The sequence below is a fragment of the Ixodes scapularis genome, unplaced genomic scaffold, assembly GCF_016920785.2.
Source record: "Ixodes scapularis isolate PalLabHiFi unplaced genomic scaffold, ASM1692078v2 PGA_scaffold1__304_contigs__length_218370807, whole genome shotgun sequence".
Taxonomy (NCBI): Eukaryota; Metazoa; Arthropoda; class Arachnida; order Ixodida; family Ixodidae; genus Ixodes; species Ixodes scapularis.
Window position 1 is genome coordinate 22,822,566 of NW_024609846.1, and position 25,634 is coordinate 22,848,199.

Consider the following 25,634-nt stretch of genomic DNA (forward strand, 5'->3'; position numbering starts at 1 on the left):
GGACGCTGGCTACTTAGACTTGGTCAGGACGCAGCCGACGCTATACGAGCTGATGGGACCAATCAAACTGCGCCAAAGGCGCAAGTCAATGGGTTAAACCAATCATGTGCACGGAAGCACATGATTGGTTCAGCAATGATAGAACGCGTACGCGTACACGTAACGAACACTGTGTTGTTGCGCTTTCTATGCTGTTTGATTGGACCCATCAGCTCGAAGACTCGGCTGCGTCCGGACTCATAACGTGCCCAAACAATGGCGGACTCGGATAATTGACGTAGAAGCTACCAGATGGCGCGCACGTTTGAGAAAGCTGTGTAACCGAGCCTTAAGAAAGCTCGGTTACACACCCACTTTACACGAAGTGCCCAGTTGCCGGCTCCCACAAGCTATCCGGGCAATGGAGTGCCAATGCATTAGGCTTAGCTCTTTAATAGAAAGACTAGTTCGGACAAAGTATGAAATAGAACTGCACCTCCTTCGTTGTCCAGCTTTTACCACGGCCAGAATACACCTCGCGAAATTCCCAAGCTCCAAGGAGCACGCTGAGTTCGAAGTTACACGTGCTGGTGTCTGCAACACTAATTTTTAAGCAGAAATCTAGAACAAATTACACTTTGCGACTGCATTCGTTTGAATCGCCTTGTTTTAGTAGCTTACTTTGAATCATTCATTGACAGAAGGCGGGTGCGAGCGTCACGTGTAACTACAAACCCTGCAAGTTCTTTGATGCTTGGGTATAGTATTGAAGTTGGTCTAACGAACCTGTCCCTGACAAGAGGGCGTGCGAATGAGATTGTCACGTTGCTGGATTTTAGAAATTTCGAATATGTCGTTCACCCAAAGAATTGTCTCGTTCCGTTCTGATCACGTCTACTTTGTGCAGAGGCAATTCCTCTCCACAGAGGGTGCAGGCGCACCCAACGTCGGCAGCGCCGGTAAACGACAAGACGGAAATAAAAACGCTTCGAAATGCAGTTTACAATACGGGCAGAAACTGGGGGAGAGGAGGAAGCGATAGCGCGCGGGGACGTGAGAACGCCGATTTCTGCTTGGAATAATCAGTAAAGGTAAGCTGCTTTTGGTGTCTACTGCACTCGTCAAACGCGTTCGAACGCGAACGCTAAACGATGGACGCCGGTGTTCCGAGTACTATAGCGTCCGAACAGTGCAGTGGAGACAAAGGCAGCCAGCTTTGCGACTACCCACTAATCATTCCAACCGGAGCTCAGGGTTTTGACGTGCCCCACGCGCTCTCCTGTCCTCCTCTCCCTCAGTGTCTGCCCGCATAGCAGTGAGCGTTATGCAAGCAGGTGAAACGTTCTCCTTCAGTGTTACGGCAATTACTTTTATTTTTCTTTCTGGCATTGACTTTGAACGTTCTGCACGAAAAGTTAAGGCTGGTTCACACATCTGCGTTGGTTGCGTTCGCATGCAGGCGATACGACCGACGAAGTCACCGGGACAAGTGTTCGCCGTACCCAGCATGGCAAGCGCTGCTGAGAGTATCTTCGCGAAGCAGTCGAAGAGTCACGCTTGTTGCGGTGTTTTGGGCCTCTAATAAACTCGTAAAACACAAAGTTGGGGCCGAAGTTGACGGAGCGCACCCATTGGACATCACGACGGTGACTTCGCGCTTTCTTAGCCGACGTCCGATCGGCGCTCTTCTGCTCCAACCTTATGTTTGACGAGTTTAGGGCCCTTGGTCGTTACAGTCGTTTCGGTTGCATGCAAACGCAACCGTTTAAATGTGTGATCCAGCCTTTTATACGCACGGTCTTCTTCAACGTAGTTTGGGAAAGTGCATGGTTGAACGAGCACTCGCACATTCATTCATGTTACAGTTATCGACACCAGGATTAGAACGGCGGAGAGGTTCTTTGATTGTCCAGCCATGCAGCCCGAGCTTCTATACCTTCGAAAACACTTCGGAATCTCGTGAACTTCGAGCGTGCACGCGCGACCAAAGCACTATGGAAGGCTAAGAGCCCGTGCTGGATGCATTCGAAAGAGACCCCTGCCGTTCTCTTCATGTTAGTGACTAGAGTGGTGCATGCTTTTATTTTTCTTTATCACACGATGCATTTCTTTTTTTTTTTTTGTGGCTGTAAATATTGGAAATTTTGGAAAAGACAAAAGAGGCCCCATACGACGAAACATCTTTATCCAAAGAGGCATGCGCTCAATGTACTCGCGTGTACTCACCAATCACGTAGTCGTACACGTCCAGAAGTTCCGTCCTGTCGTAATAGTCGGGCTTCACGGGAATCCTGGCAAACATGACGGCGAGGAACTGCGTCATGGCCAGCACTTGGGCCTTGCTGAACATGGCTTCGTTGTCGTTCTCCGGCAAACTCGGTCAACGCGACGGGATGTCTCCAGGAAAGCTGCGCTATGAAGATGACCCGAGTGCAGGAGAAGGATGTCAGACCGCGACGGCGTGATTCAGAGTTACTGTCATCTCTCGACAGTGACTCATTGCTGCAGATCTTGCTTTATACATACGATAATTGTATGTATAAAAACATACACAACAGACGAATAACGGGGAGAAGCTAACGATAAGTTACGTCTTTTTTCCCCTTTGTGTACGGATTAAGATCTCGTCCACTCAATCACGCCTTCGCGTTTTCAGCGCTTATCATATCAAGAAACGGTTGACTCAAAGCTTATATATATATATATATATATATATATATATATATATATATATATATATATATATATATATATATATATATATATATATATATATATATATACTAGGGATGGTCGCGAACCACCCTAGGTTCGATTTCGAAAGGTTTCGATATTTGCGAAGCGAACACTGAGGTTCGATTTCGAAACTTTTCGATATTTTCGTACCGACCGAGGTTCGAATTCGAAAAATTTGAATACTTGAATATGGTCAGCTGAACAAATATTCAAGTATGTACCAACTAGCTCAAGTAAAACCCGTCGAAAAATTCGCAACTTTCGATCACAATGGAGTTTCGATTTCGAAAAGTTCGAAGCTTTCACGGTTTCTAAAATTTCGGGTTCGAATATTTCGAATATCTTTTTTACTTGAGGTTCGATAAATCGAAGGTTTCGAACTTCCCTAACTTGAAATTCGAGATATTCGAAAAATTTAAATTTCTTGGGATCTGAAGTTCGAAAAATTCGAAGATTTTGAAATTCTTTGGAAATAAAATTCGAAAACTTCGAACACTTCAAATTTTTATAGACATGAAGTTCGAACAATCGAAGATTTCGAATTTATTTCTGCATAAAGTTCGAAAAGGTCGAAGGTTTTTGATTCTCTTTTAACGCTAAATTCGAAAAAAAACTTCGAAGATTTTGAATGTCTTTCAAGTCAAAGTTTTCAAAGTTCGAAGTCCGGTTTTCAAGTTCCTAGACAGTTTGAGTTTCAAATAATGTTTTCACGACTCACTGGTTTTCACGAAATCAAGTTTAGAAAAGTTAGGGTGTGATATCCAGGCTCTGCGAAGTTGGTCAGGCAATTAAATGAGACGACGAGTGTCCCGGATGTGCTGGAATATTTGCCAGTGCAAAGTGACGTGTGACCATAAATCGGTAATTGTGACCGCCAGCCCGGGGGGTCTTTAACCTGCATCACGCAGTAGTGATCACATGAACACACTGTTTTACGATACTCATACAGTTCGAAACGGCCAGGGGCGAGCAGGAGGTTGAGGCTCAGAAAAACCTTGAAGCGACCTGGCAAACTACTTCCCTACCCCTTGCACCCTGGTAGTAATCCGATCGAACGTCGCCCGAGTGACGCTATAATAAGTTAAGTTCGTAATTGTCCTGGAGGTTTATTTTCTAGGACGGGGGAATCGCCTCGCAAAAAACACAGAAGCCGACACAACTCGAGGTCGAGGAGCGTTCTAGCATACAAGTGGCGTGAGAAGAGGAAAAACGGGGGGCAAGAGGGGAGGGGAGGAGGGGGTAAGGGGGGGGGGGGGGGTTCAGCCCCCTTCCCCCCTTCCAGATATTTCGGACTGTTAAAGAAAACAATTCGGGGAAAGAGGGCGTGGTCGAGCTTATTTTAATCTGAAATTATGTATGCATATGTATAGCTACTGTCGCTCTTCACTGCATAAAGAATCGCGTAGATGGTCATTGTTAGCAACTCGTTGTCACAAGGCACTACTCGTCACATGCTTAGTGGTTCGGAAGTTCAAAGCTATGTCTTTTCGACCTAAATACCTGTGCAAATAGTAAAAAAAAAAAAAAAAAACATACTAATAAACGCGGGGATAAAAAGCTGTAGAAAAAAAAAAAAAACTATCAAGAATTCGCCGGAAGTGTTGTATTCTTGCATATTCAGAGGTTCAGAAATTTGAAACAAGTTTCTCCTACCAAAATGTGTACAGGCTAAAAGAAACACGTCCCAGGAACGTGTTTCTGGGAGCGTTCCTGGGATGCTTCACGTCCCAGGAACGTGAAGCGAAAAAAGAGAAGTTTTCTTTTAATGACGTGCTGAACTTGAACAATATTAGAAATCTTCTCCCATGAGTTAATTTATTCCTTAACGTGAAAAAACAATAAATCCATTATTTTGTATTCTGCAGATGGCAATGATATGTACTGTCTGTGGTGTTAATTTAAATGTGATACCTCAAACAACTTAGACGAAAATAAATACCAAGTTTAGGGCATAATTGCATGTAGATACATGATTGGACATTTCTTCGAAACTTATCTTAAATAAAAATAATCACATCGTAAGACGACACTTACTTAGGCTATACATAGATCATTCTTAAAAAGTTTAACATCTCTACCATAAATAGCTTCGGCTACAGCGCGCTTCAAATCTGGCACAAACGATAATCATCAAAAACTCGCTGTCCTTCCTCGCCCAGTCGGGAATTTATTTCCTTAAAACTAAATAGGCCAGAACATTGAAATAAACGGCATTGTCTTTCGTAAGGAACGCAGCACCGCGTGTAAAAGTTCGAGAAAAAAAAAATTACGAATGTACCTCACTACTTGAATTCAAATGAAACCGTCCACCGGTCTTTCGAAGTTCGACGAACGTCGAACTTTTACCCTAAAAGTCTGAAGTTCGTCGAACTTCTGACTTTTCAGGATTCGAAAGTTCGAAACTTTTCGATTCTCTTCATAAATAAATTCGAAAGTTCGAAAATGATTGAATTCCTTAGTATAGGAAATTCGAAAGTTCAAAAAGCTTCGAACTTGTTAGTACGAGAAGTTCGAAAGTTCGAAAATCATCGATTTTTTTGGTTAGTGAAGTTCGGAAGTTCGACAAGCATCAAATTTTGCAGCGTGATAAGTTCGAAAGTTCGAAAACGCTCGAAATTTTTAGCGTAATAAGTTCGACGGTTCGGAAATCGTCGAACTTCTTAGCTTAACAAGTTTGAAGATTCGACTTCCGTCGAATTTTACGATATGGAAAAATCGAAATCTTTCGAACCTTTCGAACCGCTTGATTCGATCATCGAAACTTCGAATCGAAAAAAGTTCGCCGCATCCCTAGTACATACTGCTAGAGATGTATTATTGCAGTCGACTGACGTCATTGCTTTTGTTGCGCGTCACACATATGAACGTTAGTAAGAGCTTACGAGCTGACTATGGTTGAACATAATATACCAAAACCCAGATCCGGGAGAACGAGGGACGACACGAAAAAGCTAACTTGTATTCCGCACGCAAGTGTAGTGTGCATGATTGGAAGCACAGAATGCGCAGGGGGTTACTAGAGCCACTAAATGAGCTACGCTTAGAGTATCGGCACTCTGTTCCCCGGTATTGATGTGGGCGCCGCCATCTTGGTTCTTAGGGCAGAACAGAGGCAAACGCGGATCATCATGATTCGAAAGTGCGACTTCCACAGCATTAGATTTGCTGTTATGGAGCTCCTGTAATGTTGCTTTGCTCTGTCGCGAACTGGTAAACATTTGTGGAGGAAGGAAAAGTGTTTTCTGTGATTTCAGATAAAGCTTCAGATAACTACGACGGGTTAGTGTCCTTACTCTGAGGCGTAGATTATTTAGTGGTCCTAGGAGTTACCAACGCGCCGAGAAACTGACGGTGAGGACGAGACAAGAGTGCGCAGGGGCGTCAACAAGAGCACGGTGTCTGAACGCCGTACTCTGGTTGGAATGATTAGTGGGTAGGCCTAAAAGTAGCACCATTGCCTTCCCTGCCTGCCAGCCGCACACAAACAACATGTACCGCCATCACATGCAACGTCGGTGCTTGGAGGCATTGAAAAATAGTTTTCCTGTCTTGAAATACGCGAGAAGAGCAACATAATTGTACGAGATCGGGAGAGATAAGCATGAGTGATAGGTTTATTGCATGCACACTACAAAAGACGCTTATATTAGCGAAAAACGCTTTCAGTACGACGATGCTCCTATAGCGATCTTGGTGCGACTGTTTGGAACGACCCTTTCCAAGCTTTGAAGGCCGAAACTTGCGATCGCCATGGCAATCGAGATCGATTAGCCAATCACCTTGAGGGGTTTTGACGTCTATATGTTGTTTGCGTGCAGGAAAGGGAGCCAGTGACCAAAGCGCCCGGTGCGCAACCACTATTGGCCCTCTCCTCCCCCCCCCCACCATCTTTCACAACGCTTAGAAGAAGAAGTGCAGGAAAGGCAATGCAGCTACTTTCCCAGGATCCAGCGACTGCAGCCCTTCTGTCCACTGCACTCGTGGAACGCGTCAGAATGCAGAACGCCGTCGTCCGGCATTCGGCTCTCGCATTCGAACGTGTCCGACGAGTGCAATGGAGCAAAGACAAGCTTTAGGTCCACCCACTAATCATCCGATCGAGAGCTCGGCCTTCTGTCCCCCTCTCGTCTTCTCCTTTACTTTCTCGGCACATTATTGGGAGAAGTAGCTCATTTAGAAACACAATGTTAACGTCTTTTTTTTTTTTTTTTTTTTTCATTTGCTTAATGAACAGAAAAAAAACGGCAAAAGAAAATACTTCCACGTCCGCGACAGGACTCGAACCTGCAGTCTTCTGATCCGAAGTCAGACGCCTTATCCATTAGGCCACGCGGACAGATAGGATTTGAGCTCTCGCTTGAGCGACAGAACAAGAGGGGCATTAAAGAGGGGGTGCAATGATTCCCGGAATTCGGTCAAACCTTTCTGTAAGTGGCCCTCTGACTTCTGAAGTAAAGAACAGAAAACCGATTTCGCTCGCCCGTGTCCCTGTTGTAATATCTTTCTTCGCCTCAAGAGGAAAAAGGCGATATAGCGAGCCTTCTGATGTAGACACTAGACAAAACAATTGTGGTCATCGAAAAAAAAAAATCCAGCAAGCCTATCTCTTTTATTTTCTTTTGCTCAATAAAACTGTTTTTCACTTCACCCGATGGTGAAAGCGATTTTGTCTATTGGGTCGAATTTAATTGTGCGTGTTTTATTTATAGTTGACTCGGACAATGGCTGACATCGAGTAATAACGAAGAGATGCCGATAGGTACAAAAAAACAATCTAAGTGGAGAGAGAATACACTATAGAGCGAATCCATGATTTCGTGACCTCCTACGCCTGTCAGTGTATGCATGCATTCCGCGGAACGGGGGAAGCGGGGAGCCTGATGCAAACGGCTTCTAAAATTGTTTCGTAAAAAATATATATATACACACAAAAAAAGTAAAAATAAGAAGTACAAAAATTAAGTCTTTCTTTTATACCTGCGTTTAACTGAGTAGGTCCGAGCGCAGACAATGCTACGGCCCGATGTAGCCAATCAGGAAGCACCAAAAGTGCTTCGTCACGGCGCTCGTTTCCTTTACTCGCTTCCTGTCATCGACAAATTAAATAACTAAAACAAACGCGGATCGTATAGATCTTCTTATCGCTTACTGTCACCTCTGCGAAATATGCTGAGTCACTGCGATGTGGACGCATGCGCAGCGTCCGATATATTGCACAGCAGAGCAACACCGCACGCTCAGCGAAGGCGAATTTTGCATAGATCTATAACGTCGGCCACGATCCGATGTACACGGTGTCACAAAAGAAAATTTACACGGTCTTTATTACCGCAAAAATAAACTACGCATCGCGGAACGCTCATTCTTTGCCTAGAGGTCACAACCAGATGCCAAAGTTTCAGCCCGAACCGATAACTTAACCAAAAGTTATAAGTGATTTTATGAAAATTTCAATGGGAAGATCGAACCCATTTTTGCCCGTTTTCGGTTTCTGGTGTCATAGAGCCCCATGTGTTCGAAAACACCGTCGGCCGCCATTTTCCCATTTAGATGTTCAGAAAATCACTTATAACTTTTGAACAAGGTATCGGATCGGGCTGAAACTTAGGCTTCTGATTGTAACCTCTAGCTCTACCTTTGGGCAAAGAATGAGCATTCGACGATGCCTAGTTTATTTTTGCGGTAAAAAAGACCGTGTAAATTTTCTTTTGTGACACCCTGTATATCAACGTGTTTTCCCCTCATTACGTCAATGATTGCGACAGACGTAAGGATGAACATAAAGTACCTAGAAATTAATCCCCGAATCGTTGGCGGCTGTCTTAATTTATAAGGGACTGTCATCACCGTGCTTTCTCTGCTGACACAGAGCGAATTTCCCGAGACCCAAAATTTAGTGCGCAGTGTTCTATCTATGATGATCGCATGAGGCAAACGGAAGTGTGACCAGAGTTTAGCGCTTTTAACCCCTAAACATGTTCAACCAACTAGCCCAAATCCAAACCCTTCTGTGTGACCAGAGGACGTGCGAAGGGGCTCTAGAATTTCCGAGATCGCAAAGCGGAATGTTATCGAGAGCACGACGTCATCTCGCACGTTCGTCGAAGGGTCTTTCCATCGAGGGCCGAGGACCGGAAATAAGACGGGAAAACAAAATCGAGATACGTAGTTTATTAGCTCCAGAAATACGAGAGCACAAGAAGGCGGACTTAAACGGCAAGAAAACGTATCTGCGGCAGTGCCATCAGCGTTGTGAAGAGTGTCTTCCATGCAGGGGCTCGTCCACCGTGCCCTTGCGGGTCTTCCAGCCCGGCGACTTTCGGACGAAGCCTCGAGTACTCTTGTCCGCGAACGCGAAGGCTCTGTAAAATGGAGACTAAATGCTTGGTAGCTGAAAAAATAGAAAGACGAAAGGCACGGTTAAATAAACCATCCACCGCATGGAAGGCAGTGCACGCGTACTATAATTTGCGTAGTCAGTAAACATCGTTCTACAGGTAAACAAACTGACACAAATGGTTATTAGGAATAAGCGTTCTGTACCGGTTCAATTTCTATGAGGCATATCATCTCTTTAAACCATGCCAATAAACGAAGAAACGCTCTTGTCGAACCCTGTTTAACATATTTACGACTTAGGATGTAACAGTTTGTTATTCACCTAAACGTTAAAGACCCAAGGCTAGCGTCGGCACTGCATTGGGAAAACTTCTCTGCAGCTGAGACCGCAGAAACTCGTTAAAGAATACAAACTTCCGGCTGTCTAAAGAAACAAACCACACAGTTACAGGACCTTGAACAACCGAGACTTGGAAATAAAACGTGAACCACACACACAATGGACAGCACAACTCTGTTTGTGTCTCGTCCACTTTTTGTTCGCCAATCTTGGAAGTTCAAGATATTGAAAGTTGACCAGCTCGCCTGCTAATTCTCTGTTATTTCTAACACAATTACTCTTACCCTTAATTTAGATGCGAAGTCTTTCCTCGCCAAAGGCTGGTCGTGAGAAACTATTTCTCATACGTCGTCCGCAAAGTGAGCACCGGACTGCGTCCGGTGCTCACCTAGCCGCTTGAAAGAGCGTCTCACCGGAGGTCCCCTCCAACTCAGCTACAGGCGCAGAAACTCCAGGCTGAGGCACGTTATGGAGCTCGGACTGAGGGAAGCCTGTCGCCGACTGTCTGGGACAATGCCGCCGTGGCATGGAGTTGGCGATGGTTCAGCTGTAGAAGGGCAGGACCGCAGGTCCGGCTGCAGCTCAGCGAGCCTCGGATGACGACGCCATCGAAGCGCTGTTTGGGAGCCAGAAGGCGCGTGACGATGGAGGCGGGCCGGCACCGAGGATCCTTGCCAGGACCCGCTTTTTTGAGAGCCGTCCGTCTGTACCTTGAACGGTCTCGGCCAATCCGGATTTTCCGCCTGCATAAGTACAGAAAGTCGATGTCAGCACGATTCAACTGAGTGCGTGCTCATGCGTGTACAAGGGCAGACATTGCACAGCTGCTGGAAAACGACTTTTATCGTATTGTAGGAGCGATGCTATATGCACTACGTAGTGCACTTTGGACGGAAATTGCTATATGCACTACGCTGAGAGCTCATGCCGCTCGGTGTTTTTTTTTTTTTTTTTTAGTTTTCATCGCAAAAAAGAAATATAAATATCGCCAAATGCCTCGTCAAAACAACGTTCAAGAAAAAAAAGAAAAAGAAAAGGGTAGGATCACCGCGATTCGAACCTGCGTTCACTTGCGTATGAAGCGGAAACGCTAACCACTCCGCTATGCCACCGGTTCGAAAACTCGTTGTGATCATTCATTTTATACGAGACAAACGTAGTGCATATAGCAATTTCCGGCCGAGCTGCACTCCGGAGTGCATATAGCATTACTCGTATTGTAGACATAATAGTCAAAAATACTGAGCGAGCATATAGCACTTTAGCGTTCAATATCTCTGTGCAGTTTTTGTTATACTTTCAACGTGAAGTAACTTTATCACATAATTCAAAGCGCGTTTAAAATAGAGAGAGAGAAAAAAAAACCTGGAAATTGAGATGATGCTGCAGCAATGAACCTACCTGCCTTCGTTGTACACAGACCCAGAGGTCTTCCACCATGTTGTCCTCCACGCGGCGTTCCTTTGGAAGTCGGTCGATCCGGTGAAAAGAAGCATCCGAGAGACCGTGCGTGTCGATGTCTTCGTCTGGAAGCACGAAGCAGATGTCAATATGAAGCCAAATAAACCGCACTGTGTATGTCTGATAAGTATAAATTATAAAACAGACAACATATGTAGGTCTGAAATTAGGAATAGAGTTACGCTACCGACCATGCGAATAGATAGCAGGGCTGCACGCACCCCAGAGCATACGCAGAATGTTCTCCTCCACGTTGTGTAGCGGCGTAGACGCGTCGTCGCAACGACTGGATGCCTCTTGCTTCGGCATGGTTAAGAACGGAACAGATTCCAAGACGGTGGTGTAAGGCAAGCCCCGGACGGACATCCGACGTCGACCAACCACGTGACCCTAAGGTTCGGAGGAATGACCCAGTTTTTCTACTCCACCCTTCTTCAACGAATCGGGAGGTACGCAGACCGATTTCCCTCTCCTGTCCGCAGCCGAATGGCGAAGGTCGCTGTGATGGGCGAGGGTTTTGGGGTTCACTGCGCGCCGTGACCCCCGAGCCTATAGGGAAGGGGAAACTGATTCCTCGCAAAGGGAACAAAGGAGTGTGTTAGTTTAACGATAACTGACGCTGAAAGAATGAAACACACACGTGTGACGAACGACCAATTCCTCGCGCCTCGGACTTGTGTTGTTTTATGTGTTTTCATTCCGCCAGGAACCAAGAAAACACGCTCGAAGGTGAACCGAGCACTTACCCAGCACTAGTATGTTTTCTCAACTGAAGTATGATTAAAGCACTAACCAAAGTCTCCAAAAGGTTGTGAATTTCGATTATATTAAAAATGGGGTTGCAGTTTGAAATCTCAGTCAGTACATTCCCAACCAGATATATTTCTGCCAAGATGCATTCACGTGACCTCACTTCAGTGTTCTTTCTGATGGCCAGAAGCAAATTGTTAACGCAGTGCAAGCTACCCTCTGACGCCCACTTTCCCACATTATGTCTGACAAAGTAACGTGCAAGCTGTAGTTAGATAGTTTATTTCGATGCCTATGAACAGCCGAGAGGCCCACAGGACAGTACACTTTGTCGAATAAGACTCGCTGTTCTTGCCAAAGGCAGAGTAAAAGAAAGTGAAATAAACGTCATCAAAATCGAACAAATCAAGTAAGATACGGCAGAAGTGTGCGTCAGACGTATAGTGTTTTAGCGATACAAAGTGCATTAAAAATGTCGTACTCCAAAATTTTTAAATTGTGTGCCTTTTGCGGTTGTAGCACGATTGCCCCGCGTGCAGACTACCCTGTTGCAAAAGCCCCGCATCATTAGCCCCACGTTCCGAAAATCCGGTGTTCAATTTCCCCGTCCCGTATTTTTTCCGGTGCCAAAAAACCCCGTCCTTGTCTCTTGTGGTAGTAGCACGATTGCCCCGCCCCCGTCCCAGATTCGTGCTTCAACCAGCATTGTTTTATGTCTTAACCTCATCTGTTGAGGGTCTACAAACGGACTTTTAAGTGAAAGGGACAACAAAATAAAATTAACTTGAACCGCGAAAAAAAAAAAAGCTTCGAATGACGTAGTAGTGGCCAATTGCATAAATCTGCACAACCAGTGATGCACACCGCTGTCATAGAGGTAATCTCAGACGTGAATTATAAACTTAATCTACCTAGATGGATGGATAAAAATATATTTTGGACGACGTAAAAAGAATGAAACTGGTGTTTAGTGCTGCACGTAACAAATGTGCGGCGCCATGAGCTGCGGGTTAACAGTTTTGGCAGGACCCTCTTCGACGGAACTGTGAAGCCGCGCGTGCTTCAGAGTCGAAGAAAGCTTTAATTCAATGCTTATTCATAAAAACGAACTTTAACTATTTTTCACCGGTGACTGGTATTTTCTGTTTTCAATTCTATTGTCTCTATACGAGAATGCATATAGCGCACGCCTGAAGAAGATTATTCAGTTATTAACCTTAGGAAGGGGTAATTATTATTTACCGAAATTGCAAAAAGCGTTTCATGGCTCCTTTAAGTCCTCAACAACGTAATATCGTTTTTTTTGTAATTTGGTTTTTCTTTTTAATTTGTTTTTGATAAAACAATTTCACCACCTATCAGCACAAAAACAAACAAATTAGTCGTTACTTGTTTATACAGCAGGAGTTTAGTCTGCCAGAACATGGCGAAATTGTTACCCACTGTAGATGAGCAATTTAGCCAGTGCGGTACAACCGCTAGCCTAGGGTCTTTAACGTGCACCACGCAGTAGTGATACACGACCGCACGCCGGTACGATGCTCATCCAGATCGAAACGGGCAGGAGTGGGGCTCCAACCCAGGATCCCTGGGTTCTGCAGCGCGAGCTTTCGCTCCACGCGCGTCGAGCTGGGTGTGCGCTTTAGCCCACTCGGCCACCGATCCCCTATCTAGCACAGCTTGGTCATAGCTCGCGAAATCCAGTTGGTAGTCGTACGTGATGAGGAATAAACAACTAAAAAAACTCGGACAGCGACAAATGAACGCACATGACAGGACAAAGCTGTACTCGAAACTGTAGAATTTAAAATTTCCGTACCTGATGTAACGACACGCATTAGAATTGTACCGTCTCGCCAACTTGCTAGCATTTTGAATAAAAACACTGTCGTTCCCGTTCCTCCATTCACTCGGGAATTAATCGAACTCAAACTGTGCAGGAAATACAAATATATTCGAGCGACATCTCTTCCTTTCCTGGCTCTCTGAGACAGTCCTTGTACTTTAATAGTGTCCAGAAGGCGAGAGTCCCGAAGTCCTTGCTTGTATCTTTGACAGTTCCTCCTGCTGAGAAAGAAACCGTGCAGCCGACGGGCGTCCTTGACCGAAGGGATCCTAGCCTATACTTGGTTTCAGCTTCGGTCCGAGCGCGGCCGATGTTATGAGCCGAAGGGCCAATCAAACAGCGCAAAAAGCGCAGCGTCATGGTGTGCTCTCTGCGCTTGATAGGACTAGCCCGCGTAGGAGCGCGCACAGAGAAACGGCGAATACCAGCTGGTCCTATCAACTGCAGAGAGCACGCAATGACGTTGTGCCTCTTTCGCTGTTTGATTGGCCCTTCGGCTCATAACATCGGCCGCGCTCGGACCGAAGCTGAACCGAAGTATAATAGCGGAAGTGTCGTACAGGCGATCAGCATAAAAAAGCTGAGAAGCAAAGATTAAAATGAAACGCGAGTCAAATGAAAACAGAATAGTATAAGCTATGTGAATACGTTATCTACGTTTCGAGCGGAAATGTATCGTTGACGTAAGATCAATGAGCTAGGCGGATGCCATTTCTAGCGCTCGGGACATGGGGACGGGGGGCTCGCAGCTGGTTGACTGCGCGCCGCGATCGGCAAGTCGAGGGTCGCATGAGGCCCGCGGGCCCCGTGTTTGAGACCCCTGATCTAGATATTTCATTCTTGCACTACATGACACTTTTTTTTTGCCGCAAGAACGAGTTTTTTTTTTCTCACAACGCCAAGGATAGTTTGCTGAAGTCAACGGCGGTTCGCTATCATGTGTCAGGGAACCATTGTTGGCGTTATCAGGAAAGGAGCAGTCGTACCCGCGGGAAAAAATGAGTCGCGTAGTGCAAGGGTGAAAGATCTAGACTATGACGTGTTACTTAGTTGGCGGGTGTGGCCATCTGTGTTGTAATCAACTAAGATACTATGCATGTTTTCGTTATGCAGTTTCTTCTATTAAATTTTAGTTGCAAATACAACTTTGTCCTGTCGTGTGTGTGTTTTTTTTTTTTGTGTTTCCCGCGTTTTGAGTTGTTTTTACCCATCATTACAACGATTTTTTTTATTTATTTCATGGGGCTAAATTTACCTAGCTAATAAAGTAAAAAAACAAAAAAAAAAAAAAACCACCGCCATGAGTGCATGTTCGAAGGGCGTGAGTGCCCTTGGGAAGCTTTTGAAACTATTCTATTGTATTCTATAATGAGAGAGGGAAATGTAGACGGCACCCTTCAAACGGAACCGGAATTTCCTTCCTCTTTCGTTTCGTCGTATTGACCGAAAAGCAACAAAGCACTTGTTTTGTTTCGTTTAAGTTCGTAGATGTGGGCGTTTATACTGGGACGGTGACCTTAACCGTTCCTCACCCGCTGTTCCACTTTCTGTTCCCCATTGTAAAAACCCAGATTCCCGACTAGAGAACAAAGATACTCTCCCTCCCTCTCCAGACAGCGATCGGGGACAAGGTTCGGTACCCCTCGCCCTCTTTAGTATGAGGTCAGAAGGTGAGGGAAAACTCAAAGCTGGTGCAAGCTTCTCATCAAAGGCTTCGAAAAGTCAAGGACAGTCAGTTGAGGCGGCTATAAAAGGAACAGAATGTAGATATTTTCTCACATACCTGAGCAGAGCGAAGTGCTGCTGTGAACCACTAGATGGAGAACCAAAGTCCAGTCGACCGTTGCGCCGGAGGACATACGTTGAGGGACAAGATTCGAGGACTTTTAGAAGGTATGTTACTAGCGTGTAGTTGTTGTTCTACACTTCCCATGCATGTCTTTTGAGCGGATAATCTTTAGTGCGTTTGAGTGTTATCTTTTTTTGCTCAGGTTTCTGCGAAGTTTACCAACTCGCTTGTATCGTTTCTCTTACATCCATCATTCAGTGGACTTCTCGTTCTTTTATTTCTTGTTTCTATTTTCGTTGGGCCAACGTGATCTTTTTAGTGCCTCGGGGCGTCATTTTTTGAAGTATTGCCGTGATTTCACTACTCGAGCTCGAATGCTTATTTATTTGTAATTTTCTTCTTCGATTCAGAGGAAAGCATGGTAGGCTTGTACGAGTTCTCAGTCGGCCGATCAAGACGACGCTACCACGAACGCGAGAACGAGTCCAGCCGTATGTTCAGGAGAACACTAGAGACGAAGCACGAACTGGAAACGGTATGTGCACTAACATCTACTAGACCTATTGTCGTGCTGATTGTGTTTGCCAGAACTGAGATTAGCAATTGAGCCTTTCCTGGATTAGCTTACCATACATTTTTGTTTACGAGCAGTTGCCCATAAACCAATCGTAATCCGTGTGCGTCTCATAAATCTTATTAATCCTTTCATCTTCCAGTTCCAGGCGGAGCGGTCTAAGTCGCAGTCTGTTATTGCAGCCAAGTACCGAGACGTGTTCGGCAGTTTCTGGGATATGCCGTCCGCCATACCTCCCTTGTCCCCTGAGACGTGCTGCGCGCCACTGTCGCCAAGCCGCCCGTCTCCAGGCATGCCGCCACAAGGACCGGTGCCTTCTCCTGAAACACCGTCGCCCGAGGCCGCACCTGAGAGGCCTCCAGGCGAGACGTCTCATGGACACCGACCACGAACCTCTGGGAGGCCCTTCCGGTTCTCCCGCTCGGACCTTAGTCCTCTTTCGCCTCCAGCACCCACGCCGTCCAAGAAAGGAATCGGACAGAGGCTGGCGTCTTTCTTCCGGGCCACCAAGGCCAAGAGGACACCGCGCAACCAGCGCTTCTTCACTCGCGGCTACATGCCAACGTGGAAGGTAGGTTCAAGGACTCTCATCAAGTTGCAGTGGATCGCGCTTCGTGTCACTACTCATGGTGCATGCGCAGTTAGAATAAATCGGTAGTGATTCTATGGTGAGCGAGAGCTGGGGGTCCGGAAAAGGTCTTGTTGCAGTGCTGTGTGTTGACTTGCATTGTTCATTAACCGTTAACTCTGGTAGTGTGAGCGGTTCAAATGTTCAGATTCGTAGCTCTTTCTTCATTGCTTCTTGTGGTCGTTGTTGAGCGGCGCGTCTCCACGTCTGCCCTCACGACGGATGCTAACCCCAAGTCTCTTCCTTTGCAGCTCGCGAGCCCCATGCTGGGACGTCGTAGCGGTTGCCGCTTCGCTTCCTTGCGCGACCGAGTGCCAGCCCTCATCCGCAAGTCGCTGCGCCGCCGGTCCTACGGCTACGCGGTCAACCCACTACCACGTGTCTAGATGCATTCCCACTGCCGCAAATATGCACGGCGGTTGCCTTCTCTTCTTCTGCTCTTCACCAGTCTGTGTGAAGTCGTTGTTCTTGCCATTTTGCGAAGAATAAACGCGGATGAAGCATATTTCACTGTGTCCATCTTTTATAACCGTGCCCACGTGTTCATACGGTGACAGATCATCGGTGATCATCCCAAATATTCTGCCCTTTACTCTTCCGCAGCACCTGCCCCCCCCCCCCCCCCCCCCCCTCCCCTCATCAGGCGTTATACAATGCTCACCCTGAGACCAGAAGCTTTGTCTTCAGCTTTTTGCCCGTGATAGTGCAAGAGTGAACGCGCAGGCTCTGCGACGTTCTCCACCGAGCTCGCGCTGAAGACGGAGCTATACTTCGTTTCAGCTTCGGTCCAGACGCAGCCAAAGCTACAACCGCGAGCTCCGGGCTTTCAGCATCCCTGCCAAGCACGCGCGCTCGTGCAGTGCAAGCACTGTTCTGGGCCACATGCTCGCGCTTGTAGCATCGGCTGCGTCTGGACCGAAGTTGAAACGAAGTAGACTAGTCTCAACTTAAAGGGCCCCTAGAAAGAAATAAAGAATATTTTTGTAAACAGTTTGGTTCAGACACGCGTGCCCAAAAATTTACGCGAAAAAATAATTTTTAGACGCCCTTTAGATGAACGGAGGAGGCTAACAAACGTGACGTTTCCGCATTTGCGGGCACAATCCCACTAGGCAAAACATTTAATTGCTTACGAGTTCTTAATAAAATAACTCGTACCCTATTCCGTCTTGGTACGAGCTTACGTAATTTGTAGATGTGATTCGGAGGTAACAGATATCAAGAACTACTTATGCCAGTGAATTCATGATTGATACTTATTAAGAACTTCAATCCCTTTTTTTTTGTCAGATTACAATGAAATTTAGGATGTAACCGTCACCCATTTTCGTTCTGTATCCTATATATATATATACATATAGTTCTTTCTTTTTTTTTTTTACTATTTAAGGTGCAATTTTTTTTTTTACTTTTTTTTTGTCGCCCATGCTGGATATGCTTACCAGGTATTGGGGGACGAGAGGGAACGAAAATAATGTATGGGCAACATATGCTAGTTCTTTTATAGATTGCCTGATTTTTTTACAGTTTTGGGCGCAGAAATTTATAACCTCGCTGATATGTGCGTTCCGCTTGCAATCAGCTGAAAGCGTGACGCCTATATATTTGAATGTTTGTACGTTTGATACTCTTTTAATGCCCAATAAATATTGAGTTTCAATTTTATTTTTATTTAAATTTCGGGTCAAACTAACATGAACACATTTCTTTACATTGAGCTTCATTTTCCACTTATTGCACAGTTGAGTCTCTAATCAAGTCACCCTGCAACTGTTCTCCTGTTTCGTTAGATATCCGTCAATGATAATCATTTGCAAACAATCGTACCTTTGGACTCATTCCGACATTAACATCACTGACGAATATTAAAAATAACAAAGGCCCCAACACGAAGCCTTGCGGCACGCCAGATGTAACGGCAACAAAGTTAAATGTAGCTTTTTTTTAGGACAACGCATTGAGGACGCAAAAATAGATACTCCCTTCTCTACTTGAAGAAATTAGCCGATTGAAATAAGTTTCAGATTACGATAATGAAACGCTTGTCTATACAAACTCGTTTCTTGAGGAGACGAACGGAAAGAGGTGTTCCACATAAGTCCCTGCAGGCAGCCGGCCTCATGACCTGTCGGTCTCATTACTCTAGAAACTTGTCCAACTCTACCCTAGAGCAGATATGACAACACAGTAAGGAGGAGGTACCTCTCAGGAGGAAATTAAGCGCTCTAAGTTTACAGCGCTTTAGTTCTTTTAATAAGGCCGTAAGGGATCGCGCCTGTTCACTTTAGCCCGGCAATGCTTTTTCCGACTGCTGAACGAGGCAAGTGCAAGTTTATTAGCACACTCGACTTCAAAGCTAAAAACGTCAGGAGAATAACTTGCGCTGCAGAGCCCAGGAATTATCGACTAGAACGACGCTGCCGACCGTTTCGATCCAGATGAGCATCGTACCGTGGCGTGCTAAATTTTTCACCCACGTCGGAAACACCAGGCGCTTCTTGGGGTAGTTTAACTTTCCACTGGCTACACATCTAACAACAGATTAAGTACTTAGGGTGTATTTGCACATTTCCTTCACAGAAATGAGACATTATCGCGTTTCGAAGTCACGTGCTTTACGTCACGAATTCTCGCTAATCCCCGTACTACGACACTCCGCCGAGAGTAGGGGATTGTCCCACCGCTCCGGCGAGAACATATTATGGCGCCAAAGGAAAATTCGATGTTTTTTGTAAAAAGCATGGTGAAAGTGTGAAGTCGTCGCCTTCTTGCACCAACAACGACAACAACGTCAACTTTGACGTTGTTTGTTGAGAATGCAGCGACTTCAAGCATCCACCATGCTTTTAACGAACTAATCGGACTCATCGTTCGACGCCATCTTCCTTCCTCACCGGAGCGATGGAACAGTCTGTAGGAAAGGAACAGTCTGCCCTCCCTGTAGAGTACGCGGATTACCAAGCGTCGGTGACGTGAGCCAAGTAACCTCAAAATAGCGTGACGTATATTCCTCTCCCTGGAGAAAATCCTCGTGTGAGTACACCACAAGAGCAATATGACACTGTCAACTTTCACGTTGCTGGTGTAAGAATGCGACGACTTCAAGCTTCCCACATGCTTTTTGCACACGCCATGGAACGTGTCGTTCCACGCCATGCATGTACTTTTCTTTCCGGAACGATGGGGCGATCCTCGAATCTCGGCGAAGAACGGGGATGAGCAGGCATTCGTGATGCGGCGCACCTGACCTTGAAGCGCAATGACGTTTGCTTCTCTCTCTGCAAGAAATCTCCGTCGTCTGAACACACCTTTACGATCTTAACCATGAGAGACACGTGGAGGCGTGGGAAAGCCGGTTCTCGAATGCAGTGCTGCATAAAACTAACTTCGACCTTGCGAACATTTAGCGTTACGTTCCCTTAACCCTACCGTATTTACACGCCGACATTGCTCAAAGTAAAATTAGGTAGATAACTTGACAGGCTGGGTTGTGATCAGAAAGTCAAGACTTCACCATGCAGTTGGACCAATAGGAACAGGAATGGCACAGAAAGTGCCAAAAACGAAACGAAGATAAGAAGTCTGAAACGAACCATCAGGCTTGGCGTGCGTGGAGAAGGGATAGTTGAAAAAGAGCGAAATTCTGAGCAAGGCCTCTTTGCGCATCGATAATAACTTGTTTCCCCAAGTGCCCTGGTATCCCGCATAACTTTCAGATGGGAATATTTATAAGCTTTTTATCGTTATAAAACAATTTCAGAAGATTTTTTTTTTATCTCAATGCAGGCACAAATTTGGAGTCCAATTTTTTGTAATTTTTTTTAATGAAAGACGTTTACAATTTTCTTGTAATGCCGCATTAGAGCGCAGCTCTTGAGGAGGAAGAGGGGAGAGTATGCCCATGTGACGTCACGTGTGACGTCACGTAGTTACGCCGATAGCAACGCCGCTCAACCCGGAAACAGGCGCCTAAAACTGTGCTCTAAAAAAAAGGCATGTTCTAGGATAATTTTTGAAATGAATGACAGCACAAAGAGCAAGCTTGGCGGATTTTGTTTCGCTTTGAAGTTATTGTTTATTGAAGCTGCCAAGGCGAAAACTGACGTTCCTTTTACCTGTCGGAGAATGCTCATTTTCGCCCAAAGGTAGCGCCAGCGTTCAAAACCAACTGCCAAAGTTTTATCACTAACCGTTACTTTATTCGACATTTTCTTAAAACTTTTAATGAAAAAATACCGGCCGACCGACCTCTCGAATGTATCTTAAAATGGCAGTTTCCGAAAACGCGCAAGAAATGGGCACAATTTTTTCAATGAAATTAAAAAAAAAATTCACATATAACTTCTGAATAAAATAACGGTTCGTGCTGAAACTTTAGCATGTGGTTCGCACCTGTAGCGTTACATTTGGGCGGAGAATAAAAGCTCATAGATGCGGAGTTTATTTTGGCTGCGAAAACAAGCGAATATTCGGGCGGTACACGCTTATGTGAATGAGCGAACGTTTCAAATACTTAGCAAATTTGAGAGCTATTCTCATCAAAACACGATTTTTATTTGCCTCGTGTAGTACTAGTAATAACGAATTATTGCGTTTCATCAGACAATATAAATGCAAAATATTGTATTTTGTTGGTAGGACTGCAATTGAAACTTGAAACTTGTCAGGAGTGCGTTAAGTGCACTGCGTTCTCGCATAGGTGATATTCTGGATAATATTGTTGCATTAATAAGGTTAATTACCTAAAAAACGCTGAACACGTATGTCTAAAAATACGTGAAATTCTGAGCGATTGTAAGTATATGTTATTTTTATTCCGCTTGCCGTTTTCCAACGCACATTAAAAAAAATTCAAGGTTTATATTCGGTTATATACGCCTAATACTATATGTCTTTTTACATTTCATGATAGATTACGATAATTCCTTTGTAAATGAAGCAAATACATACAGGGCATTTTTATTAATACAAATAATATCGAGAATGTATTAAATAAAAATAGCTTCATTTGAACTTTCTGGTGATATCAAGGTAATTAAAATATCAATAGTCCTCACGTAAGAACTTACCGAAATCACCAACGGGCGATCGTTAGACATTTTATTTTGTTACATTAAAACACGAACTTTACTTTTTATTTAATCTATCATTATAAAATTTATTTTGAGATTGTCAGAGAAGAGTCTTGGGTCATTGCTTGAGAAATGACAAAAGTAGCGAGCGGAAAAACTTGTGATCCCGATGGGTCGGAGAAATGTTAGTTCTGTCCTCGGCCGCTTCAATGTTGAACATGAAAAAAAATGAAAGGGTACTGAGGTTACGGGTTCTCGGGGGGGGGGGGGGGGGGGGGGGGGGGTCACGTGACCTCGGGGGAGGGGGGTCACGTGACATGGGGGTGTGGTCACGTGACCCCCCTGCTCCCCCTGAGGTCACGTGACCTTGGGAAAGGGGTCACGTGACCTGGGGTTCAAGTGACCTCGGCGGGGGGCACGTGAACCCCAGGTCACGTGACAACCCAGAGAAATTTTCCGCTAGATTTAGCGGGGAAATTTTTGTGCTAGATTTAGCGGTGAAATTTTTCCGCTAGATTTAGCGGGGAAATTTTCCCGCTAGATTTAGCGGAGTGTACGGAGGGAGGGGTATCGCCCTTCTTCCTCCTCCGTACCGTCCTCTCCATACCCTCTCCTCCTCCCACACTTTCCCCGATAAATTTAACTGAAAAATTTACGCCACGTGACCTCAACACCAATTCAATTTTCCCGCTAAGTTTAGCGGGGAAAATGAAGTCACGTGACTTCGTGTCCCGTTACATATGAACAAAATCAGTTTCTCCGCTAGATTTAGCGGGAAAATGGACGTCCTGTGACCTCACTACCAATTCGATTCCCCGCTTAATTTATCGGAGAAACTGAATTGGTGTAGAGGTCATGCGACGTTAGTTTTACCGCTAAATCTAGCGGGAAAACTGTATGCGCAGTATTGCATTAAGGGACGTCACAGACCTACGGACCAATACAGTTTCTTCGCTAAATTTGGCGGGAGGCTGAGGACGTTCCACAATGCAACGCGCGCGGTTACACCGACGGCGACGCCGGCGTGGTTATACGCGGAAACAGGCGCCTAAGAGCTGCGCTCTAAAACAAAATCCGCCAGGCTCGCCCTTTGCGTTCTCTTTCATTTCAAGAATGAGCCCAAGAATTATATATCTTTGTAAAAATCAAATATTGAGCCCAAATTCGGCTTGAATTGAGATGAAAACATCCAGGTACCTTTTACACTTTGGTAGCAATATGGTATACGATATGCGCAAAAGCGCCGAGAAGTATCGACTCTAGTTATTAGAGATAAACGGTCTAATCAGACTACCTAACTTAGCCTGCACCTCAAGGAGTACAGCTGTTGGTAGGCACAGCTTTTATCTACCCTCTTTAATTTAATCAATATATGCGGCGCCTTCCTGTGAAAAAGTATTTTTAGACAAAACCTCGAGACTGGGGAAAAAGAAAAGCGAAAAAGGACACAACAGAAAAAGTCCTTCATTTTCTTTCGTTTTGTTTTTTTCTTCTTTAGTTTCTTGGTTTTGTCCTAAAATATGTTCAACCATTCCCAGTCGGTTTGAGCCCTAACGTGTTGTTTATTGAAGCAGTATTCTGTAACATCCAGTCGCTTTGCAATTGTCATCTTATTGATCAGAGAAGTCACCTGCCAAGCTTCGCTATAGCAGACGTCCTTGTCAACCTGTGTCTTCAAAGAGAGGCATGCTAAGTGTGCCTAGCAACTTTTTTTTTCTTTATTCACGAAAAATTAACACGTCAAGATCTTGTCACTTCGTTGTGTTTTGCACAAAAGCACGTAGAAATGACTGCACCGCGGATCAGAAGCCCATATGAGGGAATAAGAGCCACCCAGCTTGGTATCCATTGATATATGAGCTTATTTTGCTTAGAAGTCGAGCAAACTGAGCAGCACCGGCAGCGCGTGACGCGGTCGAAAGGACGCGGTGAACGCGCAACGTGCCCAGGGGTCTAGCCGGAACCTAGGTGCCGCGAGCCCTACCCCAGTTTCTCGGCCACACTAAAGCGCTGGATCCACTGATCTCTATGACAATTGCTGGATCGCGCTTCCCCGCTTGTTCGCTGCAGCGCAAGTGAAGCCACCGGGCTTCACTCGCTTGGGATACGATTTGCCGTTTTTGCTAGCCTTTGCTGCGGTTTTCCAGCGTGCTGACGACACGTTTTCTACTCGTTCGTCGTCATTCGCCGAAGAAGGTTTTTGAAGACTCCGTGTATTGTTGAGACTTGCCGTTGTGAACACGTGGAAAATTTTACGAAAGTGCAGTGTCGCAGGAAAAAGGCACAACGCGTCGAAAGGAAGGGCTGGCGGCGTGTTCAAAGCTTCCTTGGCACGCCGAAGTGCCGTGTCTCTGTGCCTTCGCACGCTTGGATACCGACCAAGAACCGACGCCGTGTGTATGTGTTCAGCGAGTGCAATGTGCGTGAAGCTGTTCGTGCCTCTGGATCAGCGTCTTTTTCCCTCGCGGTTTAGGAACGAGCTTAATCCAGCGTCCACTAGCGACGGAAGATGGGGAGAAGGTACGTCTTTTTTTTCGTCCTTAGACGATTTACACAATACCGTGCACAACAGCTCCTCATCACTGATCAGTGCTGGCTTATTATCAACCTACTTAATTGCACTTGACGTTTGAGCGCGGCTCGCCTAATTGTAATTGCGGTCAACAGATTGCACACGACCATATCGGCCGCGCTTCAAAGATTTTCATTCTCGCCGTCTTGTACTTTTGCTTTCGAAAACCCCCCTGGCTCCACAACGTTGCCCTATTCGTGCTCCCACGGAATCTATTAGAGTAGATTTGGGACATAGCCATGGTTAATATAGTACATAAGAACACGTACAGATCTCCCCCTTTTATTGATAGCAACTCACCGGAACAGCTGGACGATCCAGAACTCCGTGGCCGATATATATAAATTATCTAAAGGCATCTACGCGCGACACACGTTCAGAACTTTGGCGCGGCGTCAATTCTTGACCGGTATCCAAGCGTGCGAAGGCACAAAGATGCATCACTCGGCGTGCCAAGGAAGCTTTGATCACGCCGCGACACCGGCGACACGTTTTCGACGAGTTGTACCTTTTGATACGGATTCACGCACATTGCACTCGCTAAACACATTCACACGGCGTCGGTTCTTGGTCGGTATCCAAGCGCGCGAAGGCACAGAGACACGGCACTTCGGCGTGCCAAGGAAGCTTTGAACACGCCGCCAGCCCTTCCTTTCGACGCGTTGTGCCTTTTTCCTGCGACACTGCACTTTCGTAAAATTTTCCACGTGTTCACAACGGCAAGTCTCAACAACACACAGAGTCTTCAAAAAACTTGTTCGGCGAATGACGACGAACGAGTAGAAAATGTGTCGTCAGCACGCTGGAAAACCGCAGCAAAGGCTAGCAAAAACGGCAAATCGTATCCCAAGCGAGTGAAGCCCGGTGGCTTCACTTGCGGGAGCGGCAAGCGCGATCCAGCAATTGTCATTGAGATCAGTGGCTGGATCGGTGTCGCCATCTTGGGGGTCAAATTTTAAGTATTTTCAATATTTCCGCCGTGGTACCTCAGCGTTAACCATGTTGAACAAACCTGAGACTGGGATATAAGCCGTCGTCTCAAACTCAAGGTCATCACCATTAACACAAGGATGACCTTCAGTTTGATATTACATAAGGAGGTGGACTTTGATAAAAGATGGCTTGAATGCCATTTACCAGCAAGCTGAAATTAACTTCGCAAACGAGAGACCCATTTGTTGCTTGCTTGTGTTCAGTGGGCGGAGGATTTAATGGTAGATGTCGATGTTGAGACACCTAAAAAGCACAAGGAGCCGTTTTCACGTCCGCGACAGGACTCGAACCTGCAGTCTTCTGATCCGAAGTCAGACGCCTTATCCATTAGGCCACGCGGACAGACGGAATTGGAACCTTTTATACAGCAAGTTTATTGTGTGTTTGGAAGTATTTTCTGAACTAAAGCAGACAGCCGACACGCCGGCTGTTTTTCCGTTAGACTATGAGCAGCCTGCCCGTTATATCCATTATACGCTAATACTTCACATACACCATTTCTGGAGACGTCTTTCGATGAAGTCCCACTGCCACTTGTACTCTGGAAATTTTTCG

At 45.6% G+C, this 25,634-nt stretch overlaps 1 protein-coding gene and 2 non-coding genes across 3 annotated transcripts; 1 reads left to right on the plus strand and 2 right to left on the minus strand.

The window, feature by feature from the left end:
* Positions 1-6,978: 6,978 nt before the first annotated feature.
* Positions 6,979-7,051, minus strand: Trnar-ucg. The gene has a single exon. It is a non-coding gene; the product is annotated as a tRNA-Arg (tRNA).
* Positions 7,052-15,268: 8,217 nt separating this feature from the next.
* Positions 15,269-16,828, plus strand: LOC115311639 (anther-specific proline-rich protein APG-like). Its single transcript, XM_042290100.1, has 4 exons — positions 15,269-15,344; positions 15,651-15,775; positions 15,957-16,385; positions 16,694-16,828. Exons 1-4 carry the CDS (start codon positions 15,269-15,271, stop codon positions 16,826-16,828), a joined length of 765 nt encoding a protein of 254 aa, XP_042146034.1.
* An 8,520-nt stretch (positions 16,829-25,348) lies between these two features.
* Trnar-ucg lies at positions 25,349-25,421 on the minus strand. Its single transcript has one exon. It is a non-coding gene; the product is annotated as a tRNA-Arg (tRNA).
* Between the last annotated feature and the right edge of the window lie 213 nt (positions 25,422-25,634).